Genomic DNA, 25,054 nt, shown 5'->3' with positions numbered 1-25,054 from the left:
AAGCAAATTAAACCAGAGCAGGAAATGTTCCTAGGCACTGACACTCAATCATCCATACTCCTGCATTGTTAACAAGTTCCCTGGCGTGGTTTTGGACCACTAGACTGCTCTCCCAAATGATTCCAGGCACAGTTTTTAAATTAGCATGGGCAAAGGACCATCTTGGCAGACCACCGGATACTGCCACGCCATAGCAGAGGATGAGAATTACAGGGAAGGATATTTACTAGATAGATACTTTCTCTCTGAAGACCCTTTTGAAAAAGTTGTATTAAGTAGAAAAAAGGAAGGGGGGAAACCCTCTATTCTAAAAGGTCACTGAAGTGAAGCAAAGTACCTGTTTTATTTTGAAAGGTAAAGAGATCTGGCACCAAGGAGATGAGGAGATCTTGAAATTCATGGCAGCCAACCGTACTTGCTACTCAGCGCAGAAAAATAAATTCTTATCAGAGTGAGAGAAGCAGAGCAAATTTTTGCGGTAGTGCATTAGAGGCCTAAGTAAGGCATCTGCTGACTATACCAGCAGGTGCATACTTAGATATCTGCAGATCCACTGCAGGGAAGACAAGATTTGCCAGCTGATCCCATGTTGTTCATGCTGGGATTGTTGAAGGCTGTTTTGGTTTGTTCAGTTCTTATGAAAATGCCACTAACAGTGATGTTTAAAGACATTCTCCAAAAAAAAAAAAAAAAAGCTGAAATTTCATCCCCTACACATGAGCTGAGTTAGGCTGTTGTTGGCCCCATCGTAGATGCAGGTACACTTCTGTGGATGCATGTGCAGGTATGTGGAGAAGCTGGGAAAGATCTTCCTCCTGCTTGAGGCAACACACAGCTATGCAGGTCTGAAATGCAGACTTCCCTCAAAGAGATCAGAAGGAAGCAAAAGGAGAACCAGGAACACAGTCTGTTTGTTGCATATGGGGAAACTTAGGGAAAAGTTGTTTCCATGAGAGGATGATCCTCATGTCTTTTTTATTATTTATTTTTTTAAAGAACAGAAGAAAGTTGCAGTGTTCTACATTAATCTAGTAAATGCTGAAGTAGCAATGCGACAGCTGAGGGACTGGGCTGATGTACATGCTGGTTTCAGACAGTGTTGGTGCTCAGCACTGTCTTTCAACTGTACCAAATTACAGTGACAAAACTCAAAGCTACTGCTGACACAAACAAGACAAGAGGTCACTGAGCCGTGCCCTGTGACCTGAGCATGTTTCACACCAAATTTTACTGAACTTACTAATAAAGTTACATCATCCAATTGAAAAAGGGTACAATCCTGATAAGGGCAAGTTCTTCGAATAATATGATTGGCATTTGGGTACAGTACACTTACACTACTTCCCATTGTTGCTACAAGTGCAAATTAGTGTACAGGATGCTGTACAGGATGGGGTTGATGAGCTGGTAAAGTTTTGGCAATTACACAAGAAAGAAACAGGGGGATAGTCATAAAAAAGAGGAGACCTGCGAGCCCTAATGGTATTGCTTTTTCAATTGTTTTCACTGCTTTTCCAAAGCAGCAGTAGCCATAACAGCCATTTCCGCAAAGGACATGAATGATCAGGCCTGAGCGTTTTCTAATTTGTGCTGAAGCGAAGCACTGAAGCCTACAAGAGTTACCTTTGTGAAAGAGAGGACAATGAGGCCTGTTTACACATGCCTCCTGACCAGCTTACACTGGCATAATTTACCAGAATTTGGGGGTTTTTTTTGTTGGTTTTCTTTTCCCAAAACCGTCCAAGAGACTTCCATTAAAATGTTATCCACTCATACAATTCTGTATTTGTCTCATTCTGGCACAGTCCATTTATCTTGACCTCCTAGATTTCATTTTAGCATAATCAGTTAATTGTCTCATGATCTGTAAGAAAGATCCTTCAAAATGCTTAACAGACTGTTTCCACACTCTCTGGGCACTACAGAAAGGCTTCTAGCTTTACATCCGTCATGCAAAAGCATGTATGTGCATCAGCGTTTGAGATGTCATAGATTTTCTTGTGCTGTAGTATTTTGTGGCTGGCTACAGCAAAAATGCATGCCTGCCACCATTATTTACAACTGTAACTGTGAGAAATTACAAAACCCACTCTTCATTAACCTCCAATAAGGCTGTTCCTGCAGCCAGTGATTGCCATTACATTGATGGAGTGCTAATACAGCTCAATAGCCCCGGCTGGCCTGTTTCGCCCGTGACTGCACCGCAGCTCCTGCCTCCCACCACTACCCAGCACACGTCCAGCAGAAGCTGCTCAAATGATTGATGAGAAAAGCAGCTCATAAAGGCTAGCACAGTGCCCAAAGCAACAGCTGTCTAGCCCTGTCCCTGCAGTAATTAGATAAATGAACCCCAAACGAAATCTTACAGGCAAGAGTAGAGGGAAGTGATGATATCCCCAGCGTCAATCTCAGATTGCTTGTGTTGCCTCATTCCAGCCTCTGTTTGTAGTTCTTGTGTTTGATACAGAGTTGACGCAGCTTACCTCTCCCACCTTCCGTGCTCTTTTCACTGCTGGTCCTCCAGACAGACCCCTGCGGACACAGGAGACATGGGAGTGTCAGTGGGGCTGGACTCTTGTTTTCTTTTTTTTCCTATGGCACCAGTTCTACTTTGCAGAGCGTGCTGAATCTTTGTCCTTCTCCACAGAGTAAGAACATAACAAAAGGTCCATGGTAGGTCACAAATTGAGTTTAGCTGGGGAAAAACCCTGCCATTAGCAAATTCCCTCTTCGAGAAATAGTTGATGCGTATATAGGGATGCACTAGATAAAAAAGGAGAAGGCATAGGAACATGGTTCAGGCAGCTGAAATTGTAATACAGCTGATTAAAAGGTCTGTGCTTATTTCTACCTTACAGAAGCATAGTGATATTACAGCAATTCCCCTATATCTTCCCTTGATGCTACTGAATGGTACCCATGAAGGAACTCTTCAGTGCCAATAATTACGATTTAGAGCGAAATTTACGAAAAATGTATATATATTAAATTTTTATATATATTTTCAGAAAAATGTATACACATTTTTTAAAAATAGTGTATATAATTTAAATACACGCACATGTATGTATAAAATAAATACATATACAAAAATACAAAGAAACCTTGCTGGGGAAACCTAAACAGTGCAGTTCTGATTGCGCTTTCATTTGTGGCATTGCACATCGGGAGTAATATTGTGAAATTCAATGACTGTAAAAGTCATTCAAGAACAGAACAAATCTTTGTAGGCAGGAACTGCAATCCAGAGAAGCAAATGGGGGTCCTGTTGGATTGAATAGTTGTCAAATGCAATCCTGTGACCTCACAGGAGAAAACACATTAAAAAATGCTTCCAGCATGAGCAGAATTCAGAGGTGAATTTATATCCTAGAAGCAGCACAATAATGATGCCGAGCAAGTGACCTTTTCTTTTATTCTCCCTCTCCACTCTTAAGCTAGGGTAATTCTTGCTGAGTTCAGCCAGGTTTGCATGAGTGTAAAATTACATCAAAATTAGGCCCAGGTTGTTTGTTTTACCAACAGCGCATGTCTCAAGACTGCTTTCATGTTTCCCCACAGAAACAGTCAGAGGTGCGTCTAAGGCTGGGCGCTGCCAAGACCTGATCACTGGGATTCAAATAAGAATTTCTGGCAGACTGAGTGGTCCCATTAATCACAAGTGGTATCTCTTAAACCCTTCAATTACTAGAGATTAGTGGGAAACTGTAGCATTGGACTAAAGGAGTAATGACACATAGGAAGTGAAGCAGAAAACCTGCTTTCTTCTTTTTAAGGAGAAGTTCGATTTACAGTTTATTTGAATATAAATTGCAAGCATAAAGTATTAGAGTTCTTAAACTTCACTGTTCAGTTAGTTTCAAATTAACCGTACTGTATTTCTGCCTTCCCCCGAGCAGCACTGTGATATTCAACCTGTCTGTTCCTTAAATTGAACTGAAGTCTTTTAAGTCCATTAAGTTCCTGTGCTATCCCCATAGCTGGCTGACTTACGTTCGCCCATCCTCGCACTGCCTCCCCCGAGGCGTGGATTGCTGGGGCCAGCGTGGACTGTGAGCCTCCCCCTGCTACCCCAGCTATAAATTGCATGAAGGACTGTGAAACGGCAGAGCAGGAGGCCGTGGTCTCCCAATGTTTCTACTGCTGTAGCTTAGTTGATTTACTCTTGTCATAACCACTGTTGGGAAATGCTTTGCACAAATCCTTGGGTTTAGGTTACATGCATAATAACGTTTAATAATGGAGTGCCTACCTAATGGCAACTGCCAGTCCTTTGAGCCCGGTAATGTCCGAGTGTACCTGTATGCCTTGCAGTGAAGTAAGCTGTGACTCAGCCCGTTGTACAGGTGGGGAGCGTGAAACACAGAGATTGCGTCACTCTAGTTCACAGTCCTACTGCATCTGTGGCACAGCCGTTAGGAGGGGTCCTAGCTCCCCAGTCTCAGCCTGATTCCCAGACCACAAGCCTGCCTGTCTCCTCAGAAGATACATCTAGCTCAGATGTTTTAAAATCTGTTTTGGTCTGCCTAGGTTGTTGTGCCACAGTTCTGTATGCAGTTCTGAATCCCAATATGTGTTTCTCAGGGCTGAAGGTTGCCTGTTACTTGCCTGCTTGTTGGGTTTTCCTATAGTCACAGCTCCCACGGCATACAGTGGACATGTATTTTGCACAGCCAGGATCTAATTGTCTTCTCAATTAATGTAATGTAAATCAGAAGTACTTTGAAAGAGTTACACTGGTGTGAAACTGGCCTGGGAGAATACACTAGGGTCTACAAATTACCAGATGAGTTCAAACAATCTATTGCTACTCCTTGTGTTCAGTGTCCATCACACTCATGCACCTATCTTTATTTTTGTTTTGCTGAAGACTGTCACACAGATTTGTTTGTGCTACTGAATTTGGATCAGGGCCTGTGCTGCTCAGGAAAAGCATTATTATTATGCTTACAGCAAAAAGAGTAACTTTAGACAGCCTACAATGTGGGCATCTACATCTCAGGTAATCCTTTAAAATGCTTGCGGTGGTATAGAGAAAGCAAGAAGCACTCGTGGAGTGCAACTCATCTTTTTGGAAGGCAGGTCTATAAAACAGACTGCGGGAATTACGTGCTAGAAGGGCCTGTTTCTCTCTATTGTCTACAAAGGGGTCAGACAGCTGGCTCAGATAGAGACAGCTCCTGCAGGATGGTCTTAATGGAGGTGAGAGGAATTACCCACGATAAGCTGTGCCAAGGGGCACAGACATCTTCATGCCAGCTGCAAACAAACTAGCTTCAGAGTAAGAAGTTGTCCAGCTATCAGGATACCCACATGTAATCAGTATGATTTTCCTCTGCCCTAACATACACGAACCATTAAGTCTCAAAACAAAAATCCCCAATGCACAGGAAATACAAAGGTTCAAGACAATAGCAGTATTTTTCTTGAGAAATGTCTATATTTGCCAGAGTTGGGGAGCCAAATGGTCAGAAACTCCTGGGACTTCTGAGATGAGCTTGTTTTTTATAGCGGTTCATTCAGTTTATCTGATGCTAGTAAATTTTTAGGATTTCAGTTAAATTGGTCTTTTACTCCAGGGAAAGAAAAACCTGATGCCTCAGCTTCTGTCACTATAGCTGTTGGAAGTTAGGAGGATTTGCAGTATTACTTCAGTAAGAAGTGACAGGTATTAATCTGATTTTGTGTGAACAGGTTTAAATCAGGACCCAAGCTAGTGATATTATACTGTAACAAAACTGGTGTAGCTGAAGTTAAAACTGAATGCCCATACAGTTTATGGCCAGACTAAGAAAGGACTCTTAGGTTGCCTGTATGTGAAGGGTTGTTAAATTTCACACACTAGCCGTTCTCCAAAACCCAAAGAAACTTAGCCCTAGGGTATTCAGTTAACTCTCCTTTGCACACAAGGATCAAGGATCTGGAGGACATGGATTCATAGCAGCCAAAAATACACATAAACTTATAGGGAAATAGTTTTCTAAAGCAGAGCAAGTTTTTTATTTAAAGTATTTGAAGAATAGCATTTATTTTGGTTTCCAGCAGATCAGCCTGATGCTTTTGATATTGGCATCTGTTTACATATGTGGGACACCACAGAAGAAGCCAAAGGCATCCAAAGTTGAAAACAGGAAAACAGATCAAGACTGATATTGCTCTTTGTTTTCTTGCTCCTTTAGGATTCAGCGTTGTACTCCCTCCCTTCCCTGCTAACTTGACGAGTGCCTCCCTTCTGAGCTTCCAGGAGACCTAGGGCTGGAATAAACATTCAAACCTTGCCTAGTTCATGTCGACTGACCGAGGGTGTTGGCTGCCTTTGTCCTCAACAGAAATCAGCTCTGCTTAGGGTTGGGTTTAGAAGAATGCCTTTGGCAAAATATCGGAAGTGGCTTTTTCCAGTTAGAGGTTAGGTTTCATAAGCAGCTCAGCTGAACCGTTGAGAAGAGAACCATTCACACCCAAGCAGTATTTTTCCTCTGTCCCTCAACTAATTGTGTAAAACTGAATCACGTGCACAGATTTGTGACCATTTCACCATCTAACGACAACTTGTTTTCCCAGGTTAAAACACGTGGAGTCAAATTACTACTTTGACTCACAGACATATAGAGAAGACATCTCAAAAATACTGAATAATCCCAATTCATCTCTGTTCTCATTCTGTTGTCTTCAAAGGAGTTGTGTCAAAAATTAATTTGCCCAGATTTTACCTCTCAAAGCAGCTGATTTATTTCCATGTGGTATGAGTTTAGGCCAGCATGAAATGAGATCTACATACAAAGAACACCATTCTCGATGAGGCCAACAGAAACTGCAGCCTCATCTAACTTTTAGGGCTACAACCTCCTCCCAGGGAGTATCTGCCATTCCAACAGCAGATGTGCTCCCACCCTGTGCTGAGGTGACCCTTTGTGGTCACTTGCATGCTAACCGTGGCTGGGTTTGATACAAGTGACATGCACTTAAGGAGTATTTAGATAAAAGTTCTGTCTGGTTGGTGTGAAAGTCAGTCTGCTCTAAGACAAAGTGCGTGCAGGTGTGGCTAGAGGCAAGAGCTGGCAGAGAGGTGATGTTTGCCCTTCAGAGTTCAAGAACTCATGTGTCTGCAGGTGGTGAATTCGGGGAGAACCAAAGCCAGACCAACTGTCATCAGTTTTACTTACATCTAAATTGCTTACCAACTGGGCTAAGGATGCAGTGTAGCCTCATTAAATCCATGAAGATGTATTTTTGTCTTAGGAATAACGTCTTATTATGTAGTCATTTAATGAGCTAACATGTTTTAACAAATCTTTTATCGCTTATTACATTCCACTCCCTTGATGATAATTTCAAAATCTGACTATTAAAACAGGGCTCTTTTCTCAACTCTTTGATGATGACACTTAGAACTATTTGCATTTGGATTAGAATTGGAAAGGTGTAAATTACAGATCTGGCTTTTCTGTGCTTGCTTTATTGATCAGACTGCTTCGTAGAAACCACAGCAGTTCTGATAGCTTAGCAGTCTAGATTACCTTTCAGCTTTCTTAATTGGGCCACTGGGGTACAGTTAATTTTCAATTTATATTGAGAGTAAGACTAAGTGATGTAATACCTCATCATTGTACTTGAGTAACATCGACACTAAAACACCATGATGTACCTCGTAATTCTAAATACACAAGTTGCTTGTTGAAGTAGATGGAGATGAGCTCTGGCTTTATTCACTTGTATTCTAGGCCAAATTCTGCCTATAATTCCTGTGTCTTCACTGACTTCCACTGAGACACTAGCTACAGCAACGAAGTATGATTTGATTGAGTGTGATTGGAAAGTTCATTCAACATACCAGTCTGGAGCATCCAACAGACTAATCTTTTTGTGTGTTTGCTGATAGGTCAAAGTCATGGTGCGCATTTCTTCCACGCTTGCCAGAGACACGTCTGAGTCCAGCTCTTTCTTAAAAGTTGACCCCCGTAAGAAGCAAGTCACACTGTATGACCCATTGGCCTGTGGAGGTCAGAATGCTTTCCAGAAAAGAGGCAACCAGGTTCCACCCAAGATGTTTGCTTTCGATGCAGTTTTCCCCCAAGATTCATCACAGGTAGGCAATGTATGATCAGAATAGTTATCTAAACAATAACATGCACCAGAGCCAAATTCGTTTCTGCTGCAAGAGTAGTACTTTCAGCGGAGTTAGACCAGGGCTGAATTTGATCTGCCAATGTCATTAATAATGAAATGAGTTTATTAAATTGTATCTCGATAATTGTGTGCTTTCTTTGTTCTTTACTGTAAATAATTGCTCCTAAAATTATACGTGCAATAAATGTGCTAAATAGTTCCTAGTAGGCAAATCCTTAATATCAACAAGTTATTGTATATTATAAAATCTTATTATTTGGTATATACAGCGATCTGATCAGAACTGTAGTTCTCTAATGCAGTCCTCATTCATTAAGAAGTCAAGGATTATTTATACAGTGTTCTATTGCACAGTTTACGATAGGATGATGGAGATTTTAGTCTACAAATCTTTATTCATATGTATATATTCAGGTTTCTTATTTTTATTAGATTTCTTTGGTTTGATGGACTATATTACCCAAATGTCATGAGGAGGACAGTAGAAGAATAAAGTAACATTGCAAAGTATAACTAGAAAACAGTACTGTAAGGCTGCTTCTGTACTCATAAACTAAACAGAGCTAGGACGCAGGGCCAGCTAAAGCACTGTCGTGTGATCGTATCATTAGGTCAATCCCTGACCTAGTTCTGGTCCAGGCAGCTAGCACCTCCCAGACTAGTGCCTGGTTGCAGTTCAAGGGCTGGCCTGTGAACAGTCACTTTCTTGGCCCGTTTTGTTTACTATTATAGAGATAGTCTAGAAATACCCATGAACTAGGTGAATTTACATGATTTATCAAATGTGAAATGCTTCACATAAAAGCCTAAACTGCGAATTCTGATTTAGTTTCACCCACTATTGATAGGCAGTTGCTGCAGAAGCACTGTAGACCATTCAGCCTGCTTGAACCGTAAATCTAAGAACGCCCAGGGTAAATTTGTGTGTTGTACTTCTTAAAATACTGCTACAGTCTTCAGGATGGAGCCTACTGCTGCTAAAAGCTAAGAAGACTCATAATAATGTAGAGAAAAATTAGGAAATTTCACCTAACTAATACCAAAGAAGTTGTTTGTTCCCCTTACTTTATTTACCCACCTGCTAGTGGAATTGAATTCCATAAGTGGGCAAACAATAGAGCCTGTAAAAATTCCTCAGTATTTGATTGTTTTTTAATCAAAAATATATTTTTGAAATCCCCTAAATAAGCAGTTCTAACAAACCAACCACATCCCCTTACAGTATGTGTATTTTGTTTAACCCCACAAAGGATGTTGATGCTTCAGCAAATGAAACTTACTTGACACAGGGCAAAAGTCCTGCTTCATGTGCTTTCACAAGTAACGTCATTCCCATCAACAGCTTAGATCACATGAATGAGACAAGCAGGATTAGACTTTTTGATACTTCAGCATGCTATCTGGAGCACTGATGACATTATGACCATTTTCCAGTAAAAATACTCTCTTGATTTGCCTTATTTTTGTTAACGGTTTTCTTTTCTTTCCTTTTTTCTTCTTTTTTTCTTTTTTTTTTTTTTTTTTTTTTTAAATACCTGTGACAGGCTGAAGTATGTGCTGGGACTGTGGCTGAGGTGATCCAGTCTGTGGTTAATGGGGCAGATGGCTGCGTGTTCTGCTTTGGCCATGCCAAGCTTGGTTGGTATTGTTAAATTTCCCTACTCATGCAGCAAACTGAATATTTTTAACCCAAGATTGCTAGTACATTAAATTAGGGAAAACAAACTTTCATTTGTCTGTGTGTAGTAATTGTATTTGAAAGTGGTACACGGTGCATGACCTTGTACTACACCTTGACCTCTTGCTTACACATCTATTCACTTTGCATATTGTCTAAATGTTGGACAGCATGCTCTTTGAAACAGAAGTTATCTTTGAGTTGTTGCTTCATTCCATCCCCTGAGTACTATAACAATTTTTAGCACTGTCTTCAATTGTTAATGAATGATCCAACAGTGATCTACAGTTTTACAAATGTGCTTGATATTGGAGACTGTTTACCAAAATACCACTTTTATCAAGCTGTGTAAAGGCTGTATCCACTCAAGTACTTGATGTTTGTGACGGCATTATTCAAGCGCTGTGACTGGGCACTCAAATAGTTTGATTTATATTCTATTCTAATGGTTAACTGAATGATAGCAATGGATCAAAACTCACTCTTTGCAAACGCATCAACAGCATTTCAGGTATTCATGGAAAGACAATAAAAAGGAGAATCATCATCATTAACAACTATTCTTTTGAAATAACTGGATTTCAAGTGTAATCATATATTTTGTTCATAGTTATCTAATAGTATTTTGAAAATACTGTCTCTTCAATGAAGAGGGTTGTATTGTATGTGTGCAATGATCTCCATTCTTTACTGTCTCAAAGAAACACATGTACACATACAACTGAAAAGGATAATTCAGTTTTTCAAGTGATAAAGAAGACCAAGCTGTATCAGGCCATGATTATCCCAAATTATAGGCAACAAAAACTGGAGAGTACTGAATGCTGCAATGCCACCAGCTCTGGTATAATGAATGGAGCAGGGCTACTGCTCCAACTAACCACAAGGCCCCCCGGGCCAGGCAGGAGTAATGCTAGGATGAGCACTTGGATGTTTAACCCCCTGTGACCTGCCAAACACAAGATGTCAAATGAGATGGAAAAGAAAACCACCAGGTAACGGTGTCTACATGTCCTTTAGAGAGTCAAGCCAGAGCTATAATTGCAGACTCAAATAATAGCAAACCAGGGGAAGATTTTGACCCAGATAAAATATTTCTTGGTGTGGACCCACTTATGCACCAAATGACCACATGCACCTGGTTTTTTTTTTTCTGTAGGAAGTTACATCTTTATGATCCTGGGACCAGGTTTATGTCAATCCCAAGTTCAGCGTATGAAGCATAATATAGTGCTTTGAAGTAAAATGGTATTCAAAGAATACCACACCCACAGTATCTAAAGCAGGGACTTTTAGAGACCATTGCACTCCTGCTCTGCTCAATTCCCCCCAGTACTCACCCACATCAGAGGCTGCAGTGTTGTGTGGTAGGGACCTGCAGCACCCTGCCTGGAGAATGGGGAATGTCAGGGGAATGCATGAGGCAATGATTTTTGAAAGCAGCTCAAGATTTCATCTGTCAGTTTTAAATACTCTCTAGTTTCCATGTACTATTTGTCTGCCTGCCTATGTTTCTCCCTTGCTGACTGTCCTTATTGTAGCAAAGAAGTTGTTTTCATGAGGCTGTGCAGGATAATCTCTCTTGGCAGAAGGCTGTGAAGGTCCTGGGAGTAATGTTGTTATCTTTTCTCCATCTCCCTGTTCCTGACAGGGAAGTCATACACCATGATTGGGAAGGATGATTCCATGCAAAACCTTGGCATAATCCCTTGTGCCATCTCCTGGCTCTTCAAGTTGATTAATGAACGCAAAGAGAAGACAGGAGCCCGCTTCTCAGTCCGAATTTCTGCCGTGGAAGTGTGGGGGAAAGAAGAAAATCTGAGAGACCTGTTGTCAGACGTGGCTACAGGCAGCCTGCAAGATGGCCAGTCCCCAGGTGTCTACCTTTGTGAAGACCCTATTTATGGCATGCAGGTGAATCCAAGGTTCATTTTACATTGAAACAAGCAGTGTGACTATTTTTTTTTTTGAGCTATTGAGATGGTTCAAATTCAAGAACTACCCAGAGCATGAAGTTTATAGACTTGAAAGTGTTTACTTTAAAACATGCAAGAACTTTATGACCTGCAGCTGCAGGGCCATCTGCTCTCCTGGCCTAAATATTTGTACCTCTGGTATAACTGATGTTGAGCAGGGGCTTGTGTTTGCAATAAAATGTGAAAACATTCAGTGCAAACAAAAATTCACCTCATTCTTGAAAAAAAAATAAAAAGAAAGTGTGATCTCTCTTTTGTAAAACAACAAGCTAAAATATTTACAGTACTGCACAAATAGCTGGAGGCCATTAACATGGCTGTTTATCTCTTTATAAACTACATTATTTATAGCACTTGCATTAGCAATGTTGTAGAAAGCATTAATCGCTACTTATTAATTGCTGCCAAGAAATAAATTCCTGAGCTGGGCAAGCCAAGAATAACTCGAACTCTTCTCAGGTTTGGAAGTTTAGCAGGAAGGAGTAACAGGCTCATGTATTTTCTGGGTAATCGCGAGAAAGTCTCAGCAGCTCAATTTTTTTTCCCCTCTTGGTTTGAGGCCTATTCTTTCATTTTGCTGTCTATGAGGGAGTGAATCTGATTTTTGTATGAGTAGATGAAGACGGAGCAAACCAGCAGGATGTAGCTTGAATACATTCTTTCAACCTTAAAGGCAAAGGCTGCTTCCATCCAGAACGTGCAGAGCACTGCCTATCCAAGGACGGGAACGGAGGGAGGAGGGAACAGACCTACAGGGTCCTGTACCCTATTTCCAGCTCCAAGCATTTAGAAATCATGATTCACATCCACAAAAGTAACGAATCGTGAGGTTTTAAACAACAAGTAATAAATTTTGTGGTGTATCTCTCTGTGGTTTAAGCCTTTTGGACATACTTAGATCATATTTTCCATTCTCTTCCATTCTAACCGAGGACTACAAAGTTGCGTCTTGGTTTTAAATAACAATTAGCGTTCTCATTCTCACTTGACTCTTGGCTTTAGTGCTTTATGAAATACTTACAGTATCACAGGAGATCTCACCCTCTGGTATCCAGTAATGGGTGCAGTCTAGTGAGATGGGAGACTTGAGTCTTCACAGTTCCCGTTGGGGTGATAGATGGGCCAGTTAAGATCTGAATTAGCATATGTATGTCACATATGTTACATAACTATGTAACAACTAGCCTCTCCTTTTCTTTACTAAGGTATTTAAACACAATAGCAATAATAATAAATATCCCATTATTGTTGCTTATTTTCATATAGATACAGGCAGAACAGCAGAATTATTTTAGATCAGTGGAGAAAATGTAGCTCCCTGAGATGTCTGTGTATCTCTGCAGTGTAAAATACTGAAGTAAATTGCAAGAAAAAAAGCCTTTTTATGTGTGTTTACAAGACACAGTGACATTCTGGAGTCATGTGTCCTACACCAGAATTTTCAAAATCCTTGGATGAAGGGAGGATATTATATTATAGCCATAGAGATATGCAAAATCAGCAGCATGTATAGCAAATGAATAATCACCATATGTCATACTGTCTGTCATTGGGCTTTCCAAGTATGCACATTTTCTTGTTGCTTACATTAGTGAGATCAGCCCACAGACTGGCCTGCCTTCTGCTTGCCTTGTTAACTCCTTCCTGCCCCCCTCCCTCTTTCTAGAGAGAGCTTAGCCTTCAGCTCTGTCACCCCATCCCATGCAGAGCCTCGGCTTTATCCCTCCTCAGGCTGGTTAATGGTCACAAAGAGAAGACAGGAGCACTGTCTTCTTTAGGAAAACTTAACTTCTAGCTGTATTACATAGCAGGGGAACAAACCCTGAGAATGGGAGTTCCTCGCTGTTCTTACGCCAGACAAAACAAGTCTATCCTATGGGCTGTGGGCCAGCTCTGCGTACTGCCAAAACGAATGCCATCAGATTGCACAGTCACATGTCCCTTCCACAGACAAACTAATCTTAGGTGACATGAAACGTGCATGCATTCCTAACGTTATGGGGGGTTAATAATATCTGCCCTCCTATGCTGTCTATCACTTTGGAGAGATAAGAGCAGGCTGGTGACTGGGATTGAGGTCCAGCAAATGTGAATGTATATACATTACCTGCCTTGTTCCATTTAATGGATTGCCCTGGCTTGTGAGCAGGTGCATAAGCATGTGGTATGAAGGGGCAAGAAAAAGGCTTCTCTTCTGTGCTGCTCCCCACATGCTATGGGGCTGAACACAAGCTTCAGTCCTGTTATTTCACAGATTTATTTGTGGACTGCTCCCTTCTAACACTTTCTGAAGGGTAACACATAGTCCTGCCCCTGCCAGTCTCCACCAATGTTGAATTTGGGATTGACGTGTCTTCCACAAGTTTTTTTTTCACTTCTAACCATCAGAAGGATACAGTGATTGCCAGAGCCAGCAATGGAGGGAAAAAAAAGGCAGTAAAAATAATGAAAATAAGGAATAACTAATAAGCATAAATAGCTTAAAATTCTGGGAAAGTGAAGGAACAAATTTATGCATCTATCCAGCCTATAGGACGGTTTCCAGTTGCTAGGGTTTATGTGTAACAACTGCCACCAGAGGTACCCAAGTGAGAACCCTCAAAAGCCTGGGTTCAATCATGGGGCTCCTGGGGGGCATGGTATTGCCACTGCCAGTGTCAGGAGGGTCTCATTCCATCGGGCACCTCCTCCTTTTTGGTCCCATCAGAAGCCAGCGTATCCACAGTGTGTGTTGACTGCGGGAAGTTGTCTGGTAGGGTTGACTTGTGTGGGAGTTTATAGGTCATTTCTTCCTTGTGTTAACCCACAGCTTCAGAATCAGAGCGAGCTCCGCGCCCCTACGGCAGAGAAGGCTGCCTTCTTCCTCGATGCCGCCATTGCCTCGCGTCGCAGCAGCCAGCGCGACTGTGACGAGGAGGATCACCGCAACTCCCACATGCTCTTCACTCTGCACATCTACCAGTACCGCATGGAGAAGAGCGGCAAAGGCGGAAGTAAGCTGTCCCTTCGCTCCCTTCTGTGTCCTCCAAGCCTGCCTGGAAACTGGCTTTAAACAGGCCTATAAACAATGTTCCTTAGTGGTGAAAATTAGCAGAGCTCTCCATTCAGCATGGGGTGGGGCCATTCATACCAGCAGACTGTCCAACTGCCTGGTAAAGACCCAGCAAAGGCTGTTAAAGGCCACTGGGGATTATTACCATCACTTGTCAATTTAGTTGCAGTTGTGGAGATACTAACAGTTAGTCCTCAGCTGAGTGGGCATCTGTATCTAAAAAAAAAAGGTGCTTTTCAAATTGGCTTTTAGTATTATCTTTACTGATAGTGTTGAGGTCATGGATTAAAATGTTATGGCGACGGGAATTCCTTGCCACCCGTACGTTAGCTGTTCCTCTTCGGCATCTAAATAAGGCAGCGTGTGTGGAAGCTGATGTTGCCAATGTGTAAACTGTACCTTTTCTTGGAGATACATGGTATTTTAGTTGCTGGCCCAACTACATGCGCACAAAGGACTCTTGTGGTTCTTTGTAAAGGCAGAAAGTTTACATTGACTGTACTTAGAATACAAGAGAGAAAAACAGAATGTTGCTCTAAATGGAAATGCAGTTTGCATATGTTTAAGTAATAACCCCTGTGGAATTGGCAGGCAGCAATCTCAATTAACTAAAGGTTTATTAATTAACCACCCTGCGGTAGAAAAGAAGACTGAATGCTCAAATGGCCTGGTTCATAGGAATAAAGATGGCTGATTTTGAGAGAATTATTATTACAATTATTTAATGCTCCATGCTTTTTACTGCGTGCAAGTACATGAACACACAGTCCTTTTCTACTATTTTCAAATGCAATTAATAAGAGGGAAAAAATATTTTCCTGTGGCTATAATGACTCATTTTAAAAAAAGAAGACATGATCCTGTTGGATTATAATATGGCATGCTTTGCCCACTGCTTGTAGTTATATCTTTGTCTCGTGGCCGTACCGCCTCCTGTCTTCAAGTTTCCATATCTGAGTGGCCTCACAAGCCAGGCAGGGTCAGATCTCACTGATAATTGAAAGAAGGGGGAATTTCAGCTGCTCAGAAAGGGCGCCTAGTGATTATCACTGTCTCCTGCTGTAATGAAGGACTTTTCAGAAAACAATGTGAAGATAGGAGAGATATATGAATTCCAGCAACAGGTTTAAAAAAGGATAGGAAAAAGAAGAAAAAAAAGAAAGAAACCCAGCTTCTAAAGGATAAGAGATTAAAGGTTTGGCTAATGTATGATTTTGGTAAAAAATGACTGTTAGAATAATGCATTGTGCTGTACCTACCTCCTTGTTAGGTTCATTACCGGGAATGTCATTAAGCAGGCTTAGCACCGTTGAAATAAATGGTATAGTTGTCAGGCACATTAGTGGAGAACTTGCCTAACACATAAATTCATTTTCAGATCAAGCAAGTGGATCTGCCATCCTAAAAATGTCTTACTTTGACTTATAAATTAAATAAGAAGGAAAGATCTGATAATTTGTCTTATTCTGGATTTCCTCAACCTGTGTAATAGGAATATGTGTGGAAACAATATGACTAAGATTTTGAAGGATAGTGATTTCTTTCATTTTGTTTTGTTTCCCTAATGTCTGGTAATCTTAGCAACAGAAATATTTATTACATATAATTCATTAAAGTCATCTGCAGTCATTTTCAGTAGCAACTAAACATATTTCCTCGTTTTTCTGAGTAAATCATTGGGGAATACTCAAAAAAGGTAATTTCAGCCTTCTGAGGGTAGCAGTCTTAGAGGACTCAGGGACTCTTAAGTCTAAGAGTTTTAAGCACTCTTAGAGGGGAGGCAAAGGTCCTCCATGAGCAGTTCAGAGGAGGTGAAGGTGCAGCTGCCTGGACGGTTCCTCAGGGAAGCCTGACTTTCTGCAGCGAGTGCAGGAGCCCGTAGTGTGTCTGGATACTTCCCCATGAGAAGTATCCCACCACTTCCCACCACTGAGAGCACAGTGGTGAAACTTCCATGGACATGTTTAATGGGTTGTCATATAATCTGGGGACGGTTACAGCATTTTGAATTTCTAGCCACTAACATTAGTTTTAATCAGACATTTATTCTTCACTTCTGTTTCATGATACTCAGCATGGCTTAACCAATATCGCAGTACAATCTAATACATGGAAGTCCTGTGTTGCCTAATACCTGATGTAGCTGAAGCACTAACAGGACTTAAAAGAAGCAGAAGTTCCCATATTTTAACAATTGTTGACAGAGATGCTGGCTACATTTTTGGAATATTATTCTCAAATCCCATAGCATAAACCGCTTTCACAGAAAAAGTCTTCTCTCTTCTTTCTTCTTCTCTCTTTCTTCTTTCTTTTTTCTTTCTGCTTTGCTTTTATTTTCTTATCTTCGCTTCCTTCTCTTTATTCATGTTTCTTTTTTCTTTTATCATAAAAATCTTTTTGTAGTTTTATTGTTGTTCGTTTTAATTAGCTATCACCTACAACCGAAACAGAATTATAGAATTATATATAACACATTCTACAGAAAGGCTTTACCTTTTTATAGAAAGTTTTGTGTCATGCAAGACACCAGGTAGTAGCAATAAGCAGTGAGCCCTGTGTTTTGGAGTGCTTGCAAAAGGAAATATCTCTCTCCTTATTTTTTCAGTGTAGGTTAACACATTTTAAGTTACAGCTAATAGTTATATATACCTTTAGTAGCTGTATGTTTTCTATATATTTTTCGTAGTAGACTTTCTATGAGCAAAGCTGCAAAATTATATGATCGTGTATCACCTTTTTGTCAATATGTAGAAGTTTTAGAAGTGTCTTCTTCACATATCTATGTAAATTTATTTCCTGCTACCTCCTACATGCCTGTATACCATGGCATGGTACCACAGCTACTGAATGGCAGGGTCACTGAAAAACGTGCTTGTGGTTGATAAGACATTTCCAAAGCAATGAAACGTATCTGGAAACTTCATGTCCCCATCATGTAGTTGCTCCCATCGCCATCTTTGCTTATGAATTGGTCTCCCCCCACCGCTAATACTTTTTTTTACCAGATGCATAAGTTGCAGTGCCGTGTCAAAATGACTGTGAATTTATTTGCACAGAGGTAAACACAGATGTGAAGGTATTTCCACTCCTGTTTAAGTTATGTTTGTATCTTCCAATAGCACTCTTACCTTTTGAGTTAAGATCCTAGAAATTAAACTTCCTTTTCCTACAGATGGCTTCTAAACTAACTCTTGAGAATAGGAAGGAGTGGTCAAAGATCAGATGCAAAAAAACCCAGCTAGGAAATTGTCTTGGGGTAATAGAGAATTAGAAGCACTTCTGTAAAGTCTACATAGTCCTCATCCTAGGTTCATAAGGAACCATAGGTTTTTAAAGAGAGCAAATGTCTGTTAATCCTGGTGTTTCAATAGTAGCATCTTTTCACTTTAAATGCAGTGTGTAGATACAGAGTAAACAAGAAAAAAACCATAGGGATCCACTGCCAGTTTTACAGAAATTATTTTCAGAACAGAGCAGCTTGTCCACAATCCATTACCCATGGCATGGCAAATCTTTTCTTAGTCCAAATGTTAATGTAAAAGCATATAGACTTAAAGCAAAGTTGAACGTCCCACAGACGCCACAGGTTCTTCTGAAGATCCAGTATTCAAGATGGGAAAGATAAGAGAAGCTACCACAGGATCACTGCTCACGAAGTAGCAATTCCCAGCCTGTAGTTTTCTGGACAGAGGATCCGTAATGACAGAGGCAGAAACAGAGCCAACTCAGGTACAGGTTAATAGAGCTATATAAAAAAAAAAAAAAAAAAAAAGCACAGTGGTGACTCCCACAGAGTTAAACCTGCAGCAGCGGGTGAGTACTGAAAGCCTCAGCAATTTTTAAGCAAGTCTGGAATGGACAGCAATGTACAGCAATAAAGGCTGACAGTGAGTTAACAGGACCCCTATGGTTTGTTGCCGCTAACATGAATTAGGAAAGGTTTTTGGATTGTTTCCTCTTCACAAGTCATGGCGAGTCTTTTGCTTTCCTGGGAAGCTGCTTTTGGAGGCACATGCTAACTGTTTGCTTTCTTTGTTTATGGCAGTGTCTGGAGGCCGCAGCCGCTTGCACCTTATTGACCTGGGTAGCTGTGTGAAAGTGCTCAGCAAAAACCGGGAGGGAAGCTCTGGCCTCTGTCTCTCATTGTCAGCACTGGGCAATGTCATCCTCGCCCTTGTCAATGGAAGCAAACACATCCCGTACAAGTAAGTGGTATTCTATGTGCACCTAATGAGGGGATGCTTGCAAGCAGCGTGCTTGTCTGGGCCTGAGGCAGACTTGGGGTAAGCAGTCTGCTGGGGTCAGTGCAGCCCTCTTGAGGTACAGCAAAACCTGCCTAAGGTTCAGTGACACCTGATCTAACCTTACATCTGGTAGCTACACTGTATTTGACATTCAGGTTTCAAAGGAAGAAGCCTGCTGAAATAGGACCCAGGTGTCTTAAAGATCTTAAGGCTTGAAGTTCAGCACATTACAATTCTGTTTTCTAGGACTTTTCAAAGATTTCCTTAATGTTTCAAAACATCTGAGAGCCAGTTTCAGATTTGCTCCAGAGAGACAAATGTTGTTGCCATAATGGAGCACTATAGAGAAAATTATTTTGCTGTCCATTGTGTGGAATTTAGTTTCTTGAAAATATATGTCACAATGAGCATGCGTGTTTGTCATGAGATTCTTTCTGTGATCCAAGGTTACTTTGTATTTTATTTTTGTGTGAATTGAATCTCAGTGTCAGCCTTTCACTTGCAAAAAAGAAGTAGGCCCTTCTAGTCACACTAGACAAGTGGCCTTTGCTACTGCAGGGAGCTTCTAGGAAATTAGAGGAATTGCTCACCTAGTGGGTATGTTTTGTACTCATTTCTCTTCGTCGTTGTCTCACCCCATTTGTCATGTGTGCAGGTCTGAAGGCAAGTTTGGATTCATTACCCAACCCAGACAGTCATACAGCCTTCCTATTGAGAAGTTTCCGATTTTGTGTATGGTATTGCTTTTCTCTAGCCTAAAGTTTAGGGAGTAGCAACTATCATCGCAGGAATGGCTTACAGTAGCATCTTGTAATCAAACTGCTAATGAATGTCACCATTCATGAAGGACATGTATATGAGATCTGGAGTTAGGAACAACAAGATGACATGAAAAACGAACGAAGTCATTCACAGAGCATATTTCAGTCCATACATTTTACCCTTTTTATCATTTTAAAGGCTGCAAACGTGATTATTTTCTCATGTTCTTCAAGATTGCAAAGTATAGACAAGTTTTACTTCTTTGGTGTTGTCTTCATTTTGGAAAATAAAGATGAATTGAGTTTGGTTATAATTTTATTTTTCTTCTATCATGTATTTTCCAAAATTATTTGGCAGTCTGGGCTTAAAACATGCTGTCTAGAAATATTCCTGTTTCTGGAGCTCAGTCAGACTGGAATTCAGTTAAGGGCCAACCAAATTTGTACGTTTAAATGTTCATGAAATGTTTTGTGGATCATGCACCTAGTCATAGTGTGAACTCTGCACTTCACAAAGTGTAGCTCAAATTACGCTTATCAAAAACCTGTCTTCCTTCCTGTTAAAAATGATGTTAATGATGCTCCCTAGGCTAGAACTAAACACACAAGGAATAGTTACCAAATACAACAGCTGTCTTTCCTGGCAATGCGTGACTGGGAGAAAAGCATTACCAAACGTGTCTTCTACTTGCTGCACTACCAATCTCTTTCTGCTGTGATTCCCAGCTATTGCACTTCTAAGCTTACGCAGCCAGAGGTGCCAGCACACTTGCTCATCAATGTTTCTGTACTGCTTTCTTTTTCAGGCCAGCATCTCCTCTTGAATTTGCTCCTATAAAAGCAGGTAGTATAAGAGTATAAGTATAGAGAAGTGGTTTGTCATCAATGTTTCTGTACTGCTTTCTTCTTCAGGCCAGCATCTCCTCTTGAATTTGCTCCTATAAAAGCAGGTAGTATAAGAGTATAAGTATAGAGAAGTGGTTTGTCATCTGTAAATCAGAGGCAATGTCTCTGTTTCTAAGGAGGACCTTTAAAATGTAATTTGAAAAACATGTTGGCATATGTTGGAGCAAATTTTGTCCACTTCTTGCTGAGAAGAGTGCAGAAAGCATTTTTTCCCAAATGTGATCTATTCACAAGCAATGGAAATGAGAGTCTTGGTGGCTGGGTGAGCGCAAACACTGTTTGCTCGGTGATCCGGCAGTACAGATGTGTGCTGCTCCTCCGTGGAGAAGAGAGGCAGGAGGGGGAGGGATGTGTGCTGCATTGTAGAAGAGGCTGAGCATCCCATAGACTGATGTGATACGTGTTCGGTAGCACCTCTTGTTTAGAGCAACAGCTAGCCTATCTAGGGGAGATCATTTCCCTTTCTTTAGGGGTGTTCTCTTTCATTGTTAAGGATAAAATTAAAATTTTGTTAACTGCCTTTTTTGAGTGGGACCAAAGGAAAACAACGGAAGTGTTTTCGTATGTGACAGCACTGCATGTTGTCTGTGTGGTCTCAGCAAATTTCCATAGAGCAGCAGACAAAATGGAGCATCTTTTCTTTATCTGAGCTATTAAACAGCCATTAAGTATTTTATGGCAGCCTGTCAGTAGGCACTGCTTCCTGGGAGCCGAGAACTCACAATATCATAGACATCAGGTTTTCTCTTACTGCAGAAATTTAGTTCTCTAAAGTCTGAGAGGCTGCAGGCTCTTAAACTCCCTTCAGTGCTGTATCCCGCTTTATCTCCACGGGTAGTAGTTGTAGGGAAGAGCTTGTTCAGATTCATAGCTGGTATAAGCAGATGCTCCTGCATTGCCTTCAGTGGGCTATGTCTTTATTGTGTTTATGCCAGGGATGAATTTGCCTCTCCGCTTGCAGTCTCTATGAAAAACACACGCTGGTGTTCAGCACATATTGCATTTTTTTCCTTACCCATAAGGCTAAGCCATGGAAGCCATTAAGTTGGAATCTTTCTCCCTTGGGAACACTGCCACCCCTCCCCCCCCCCATTTTAGGAATAGTAACACATGTTGACTCTAGCTTTAGCAGGAACTTGTCTTCTGAAGTTCTAAGAAAGTAATGTAGAAATTCGCAGACATCAAACAATACAGGTTGATATGGTTTGGGATCTTGTCCTGCATTCAAGTTAAATTCCACGTGGGTCTGAAGAATGGGCAAGAATCACTATAATGGGCAACTACATGCAGCTAATGAGTGACCAGGCTGTGATTTCTGGGAGTTTGTGTCTTTCACATATGTACTTATAATCTCACTCTAATATCTCAGTTGGTTATCTCTTTGTCACTATTAATGTCCAGACCTATTTTGAACCTTACTAAGCACATCATTCTGTCATGGTATGAACCAGTGTGTTCTTCCAGCTCAGTATGTTATATAAAAATAGAACTTTTAGTTTGACTTAAATACATTGCCATTTAATGTCACCAGTTTCTTTTGCTCTTGAGTTATAAGCAAATCCCTCAAAAGACTGGGCAAGAATTATTTTCTCCGCAGCAATGTCAAATATCTTCATAAAAATTGGAAGGGGACACTTGCAAGCCCAAGGAAGAGCAAGGGAGTCAACTCCTGCCCTGACCAAGTTTGACAGAGCTCAGATCTGCTACAGGAGGAGGGTTTTGCTAAGCTGCAGTAATTGTTAGTGACATTTTATTTTTTTAAAGCATTTCAGCTTTACATTAGTGCTGCATTATCTGCCTCTGATTTCCAAGATGAATGTGTTTTAAACCCTCAAATGAATACCCATTTGCACAAACTCCAGATACTGGTTTATATAGCTCACTATTCAAAAATTACTCCAGTTGCTAGGCAACAGGGGTGGTGATAATTCATGGTAATGCTGTTTTGGAAATAATCATTTTTACACATTTTAATGACTATGAGAATATAAGAAAACTGTTTAGAAAAGTGCAAGGCTGTATGAATTTCTCTTTCAGAAATTGTTGCTTGTTTTATTTAATAGGCTTCTCTCTTAGTGTGCTATCCCAATGTACTTGTGTTTCTGGAGGCATCCTGTATTTTGAACTACACGCTTATGCTTATCCAAGGAGGGAGTCGTAAAATAGATGGGCATGAGTCAAAAGCATGAATTTTATTCTTGGCACTTCTGCTTCTGTGTCATATGGTTGCAGTTCCTCACAGATCTTACATGCTGGTATTGGTTTTTTTATGCTATCTGTAGAAAATAAAATTATATTAAGTGACTGGTACAAGGTTGCACAAGAGGTTTAGTGGCAGAGTCACCATGTTTTAAGATCTAATCTGGTGCTTAAACCATGGGCTAATCCATTCTTTCTTTCTGCATGACCTTTGGAAAATAATTTATTTCTGTATTTATTTATTTATTCCCATTTATAAAACAGCTAGGAAAAAATCAAGTAGGACTTTGTAAAGGGCATTCAGACTTGGCAGAAAGCACTACTTACATTTTAACTGTTGCTAGGACTCTGTTACCTTATTTTTTCACTTTTTTTAGAGTTAAGGACTCACATAGATGGTCCTAATGGGATGCAAAATCTGTTTTTTTTTGGTCAAGAATAGACTTATTTCTTTTAAGTGAAGAGGAGAAAAGGGAAAGTGTTGGATTATAGTATGTGGTATAAAAGATGAGCCTAAAGAATATGCTGTATATCAGATATTTTCTTTAAATTGTTAGTTAATTATTGGAGTAAAAATGAAAATGAGGTTTGGATCGATCCAGTAATTCAGATTCTTTTCTTGGTTAAATGGGTGTATCTTATCTGCAGGTGTTCCATCTGTGTAAAAAAGCTGTGTGAAGAGAACTGGGATCCCAGGTAGCTTTTGTTTATACGTCTTGCCTTTGCATTTATAGCATGAGTTAGATTATTTTTCTCAGAAGAAATATCAGTGAAAACTTTTCAGGAAGAGATAAGGAAAGCTAGAAACAAGTTCACAATACAATTCTTGTACAATAACTAGTATTAGTATTGGAGATTTTATCCTTATTTGCGAGCTTGTACTAAGTCTTAGTTTTGTGGGATTCACACAATCGTGTCTGCTTACTAGGCCTAAGAATTTAATGCCAAAATTGAACTATATGCCCAATGAGCGATCTGTTTATTGATTACTTCATCAGCACCTAAACCTGAAACAGTTTATTTTTTTTAATTGAGAGATTTCAATTACTTTTGCTTTCCACTGCTGCATCTACTAGCCTTCCGTTCCTTGCTTTTGTTTCTCCTCAGTGAGAACATGGTACAAAGACCACAGAAACCCTCAAAAAAAGCTAGTGCTGCCTTTGGAATCGCCAGTCTTTCTGTGTTAATTTAGTATTTAATATATTAGAAGTGGATGAAGAACTGTTTTGCTGTTTTACTTGTGGAAATGTGAGAGCAGACGAAGGGGAAATAAAGAATGAAAATGAGGATATGAGTGACAGCTGAAACAGAATCACAGGACTGGGAAATGGCCCAAAATGAATGGGCGAGCTCCAAGAGACACTGAGATAACGTGTAGAGACAACAATCCACAGAGAAGAACTGGGAAGCAAAAGAGAAAAATAAACGAGCCCATTCAAAAAGAGGAATAAGCCTAAGAAATATCCCTGAATGATCCAATTGTAGGAGAGTAGTCAATAGAGATTTTGTTGAATGTGAAATAGTTCCTAATTAGCTATGAAAAACATGAGCTGCTCAGGAACAAAAGAATTTTTCCATGATGTTGGCAGCCAGGTCATATGGACCAGAGCCTTGGCTAGCAGACAGAGAAGCCATTGGAGCAATGCTGTATTATACCAGCTGAGGACCTGGCCTTAGGTGCACGCTCTTTGACACTAGCCAGAGTGCTTTGGCAACATGGAAGAGCAATGCAGTTGCTGGCAAGAGGTGAGCACTGAAACACTGTCAGCACACATACGATGAGGACTTGGAGCATCTGGCAATTACTTTCGCTTCTGGGTTTTTTCTGTAGCCAACAGTTTTGCTAGGTTGAATTTCTGACAATTTTCTTCTTTATTCCAGGGAATTACACAAAATATATGGAATCAGGGATGCACAGTCTATGAATGTAGGAAAACTTCTTACATTTTATTAGAGTAATTTAATCTGCAACTCAAGAGCATGAGGATAACAGATTTTGCATGCTCCAGCAATCACTCTTGTAGTGTTCATCAACAGTGTACTTTATTGTAGGACAGTTTGTACAGCTAATAGTGCAGATTTGAGCTTTATCTGCACACTTCGTACACTAC

At 40.4% G+C, this 25,054-nt stretch overlaps 1 protein-coding gene across 1 annotated transcript in view; it reads left to right on the top strand.

The window, feature by feature from the left end:
• KIF26B (kinesin family member 26B) overlaps positions 1–25,054 on the top strand; it is a gene marked incomplete at both ends in the record, with an annotated part of 87,389 nt that overhangs the window by 35,028 nt on the left and 27,307 nt on the right. The window contains 5 exons of the mRNA XM_009573219.1: positions 7,880–8,086; positions 9,672–9,765; positions 11,457–11,719; positions 14,591–14,774; positions 18,879–19,038. Coding sequence (XP_009571514.1) covers positions 7,880–8,086; positions 9,672–9,765; positions 11,457–11,719; positions 14,591–14,774; positions 18,879–19,038 — 908 coding nt within the window. The remainder of the gene's footprint in view (positions 1–7,879; positions 8,087–9,671; positions 9,766–11,456; positions 11,720–14,590; positions 14,775–18,878; positions 19,039–25,054) is intronic.

This window comes from Fulmarus glacialis, unplaced genomic scaffold, assembly GCF_000690835.1.
Source record: "Fulmarus glacialis isolate BGI_N327 unplaced genomic scaffold, ASM69083v1 scaffold43372, whole genome shotgun sequence".
Classification (NCBI taxonomy): domain Eukaryota; kingdom Metazoa; phylum Chordata; class Aves; order Procellariiformes; family Procellariidae; genus Fulmarus; species Fulmarus glacialis.
This window is presented reverse-complemented; position numbering and strand designations above follow the sequence as displayed.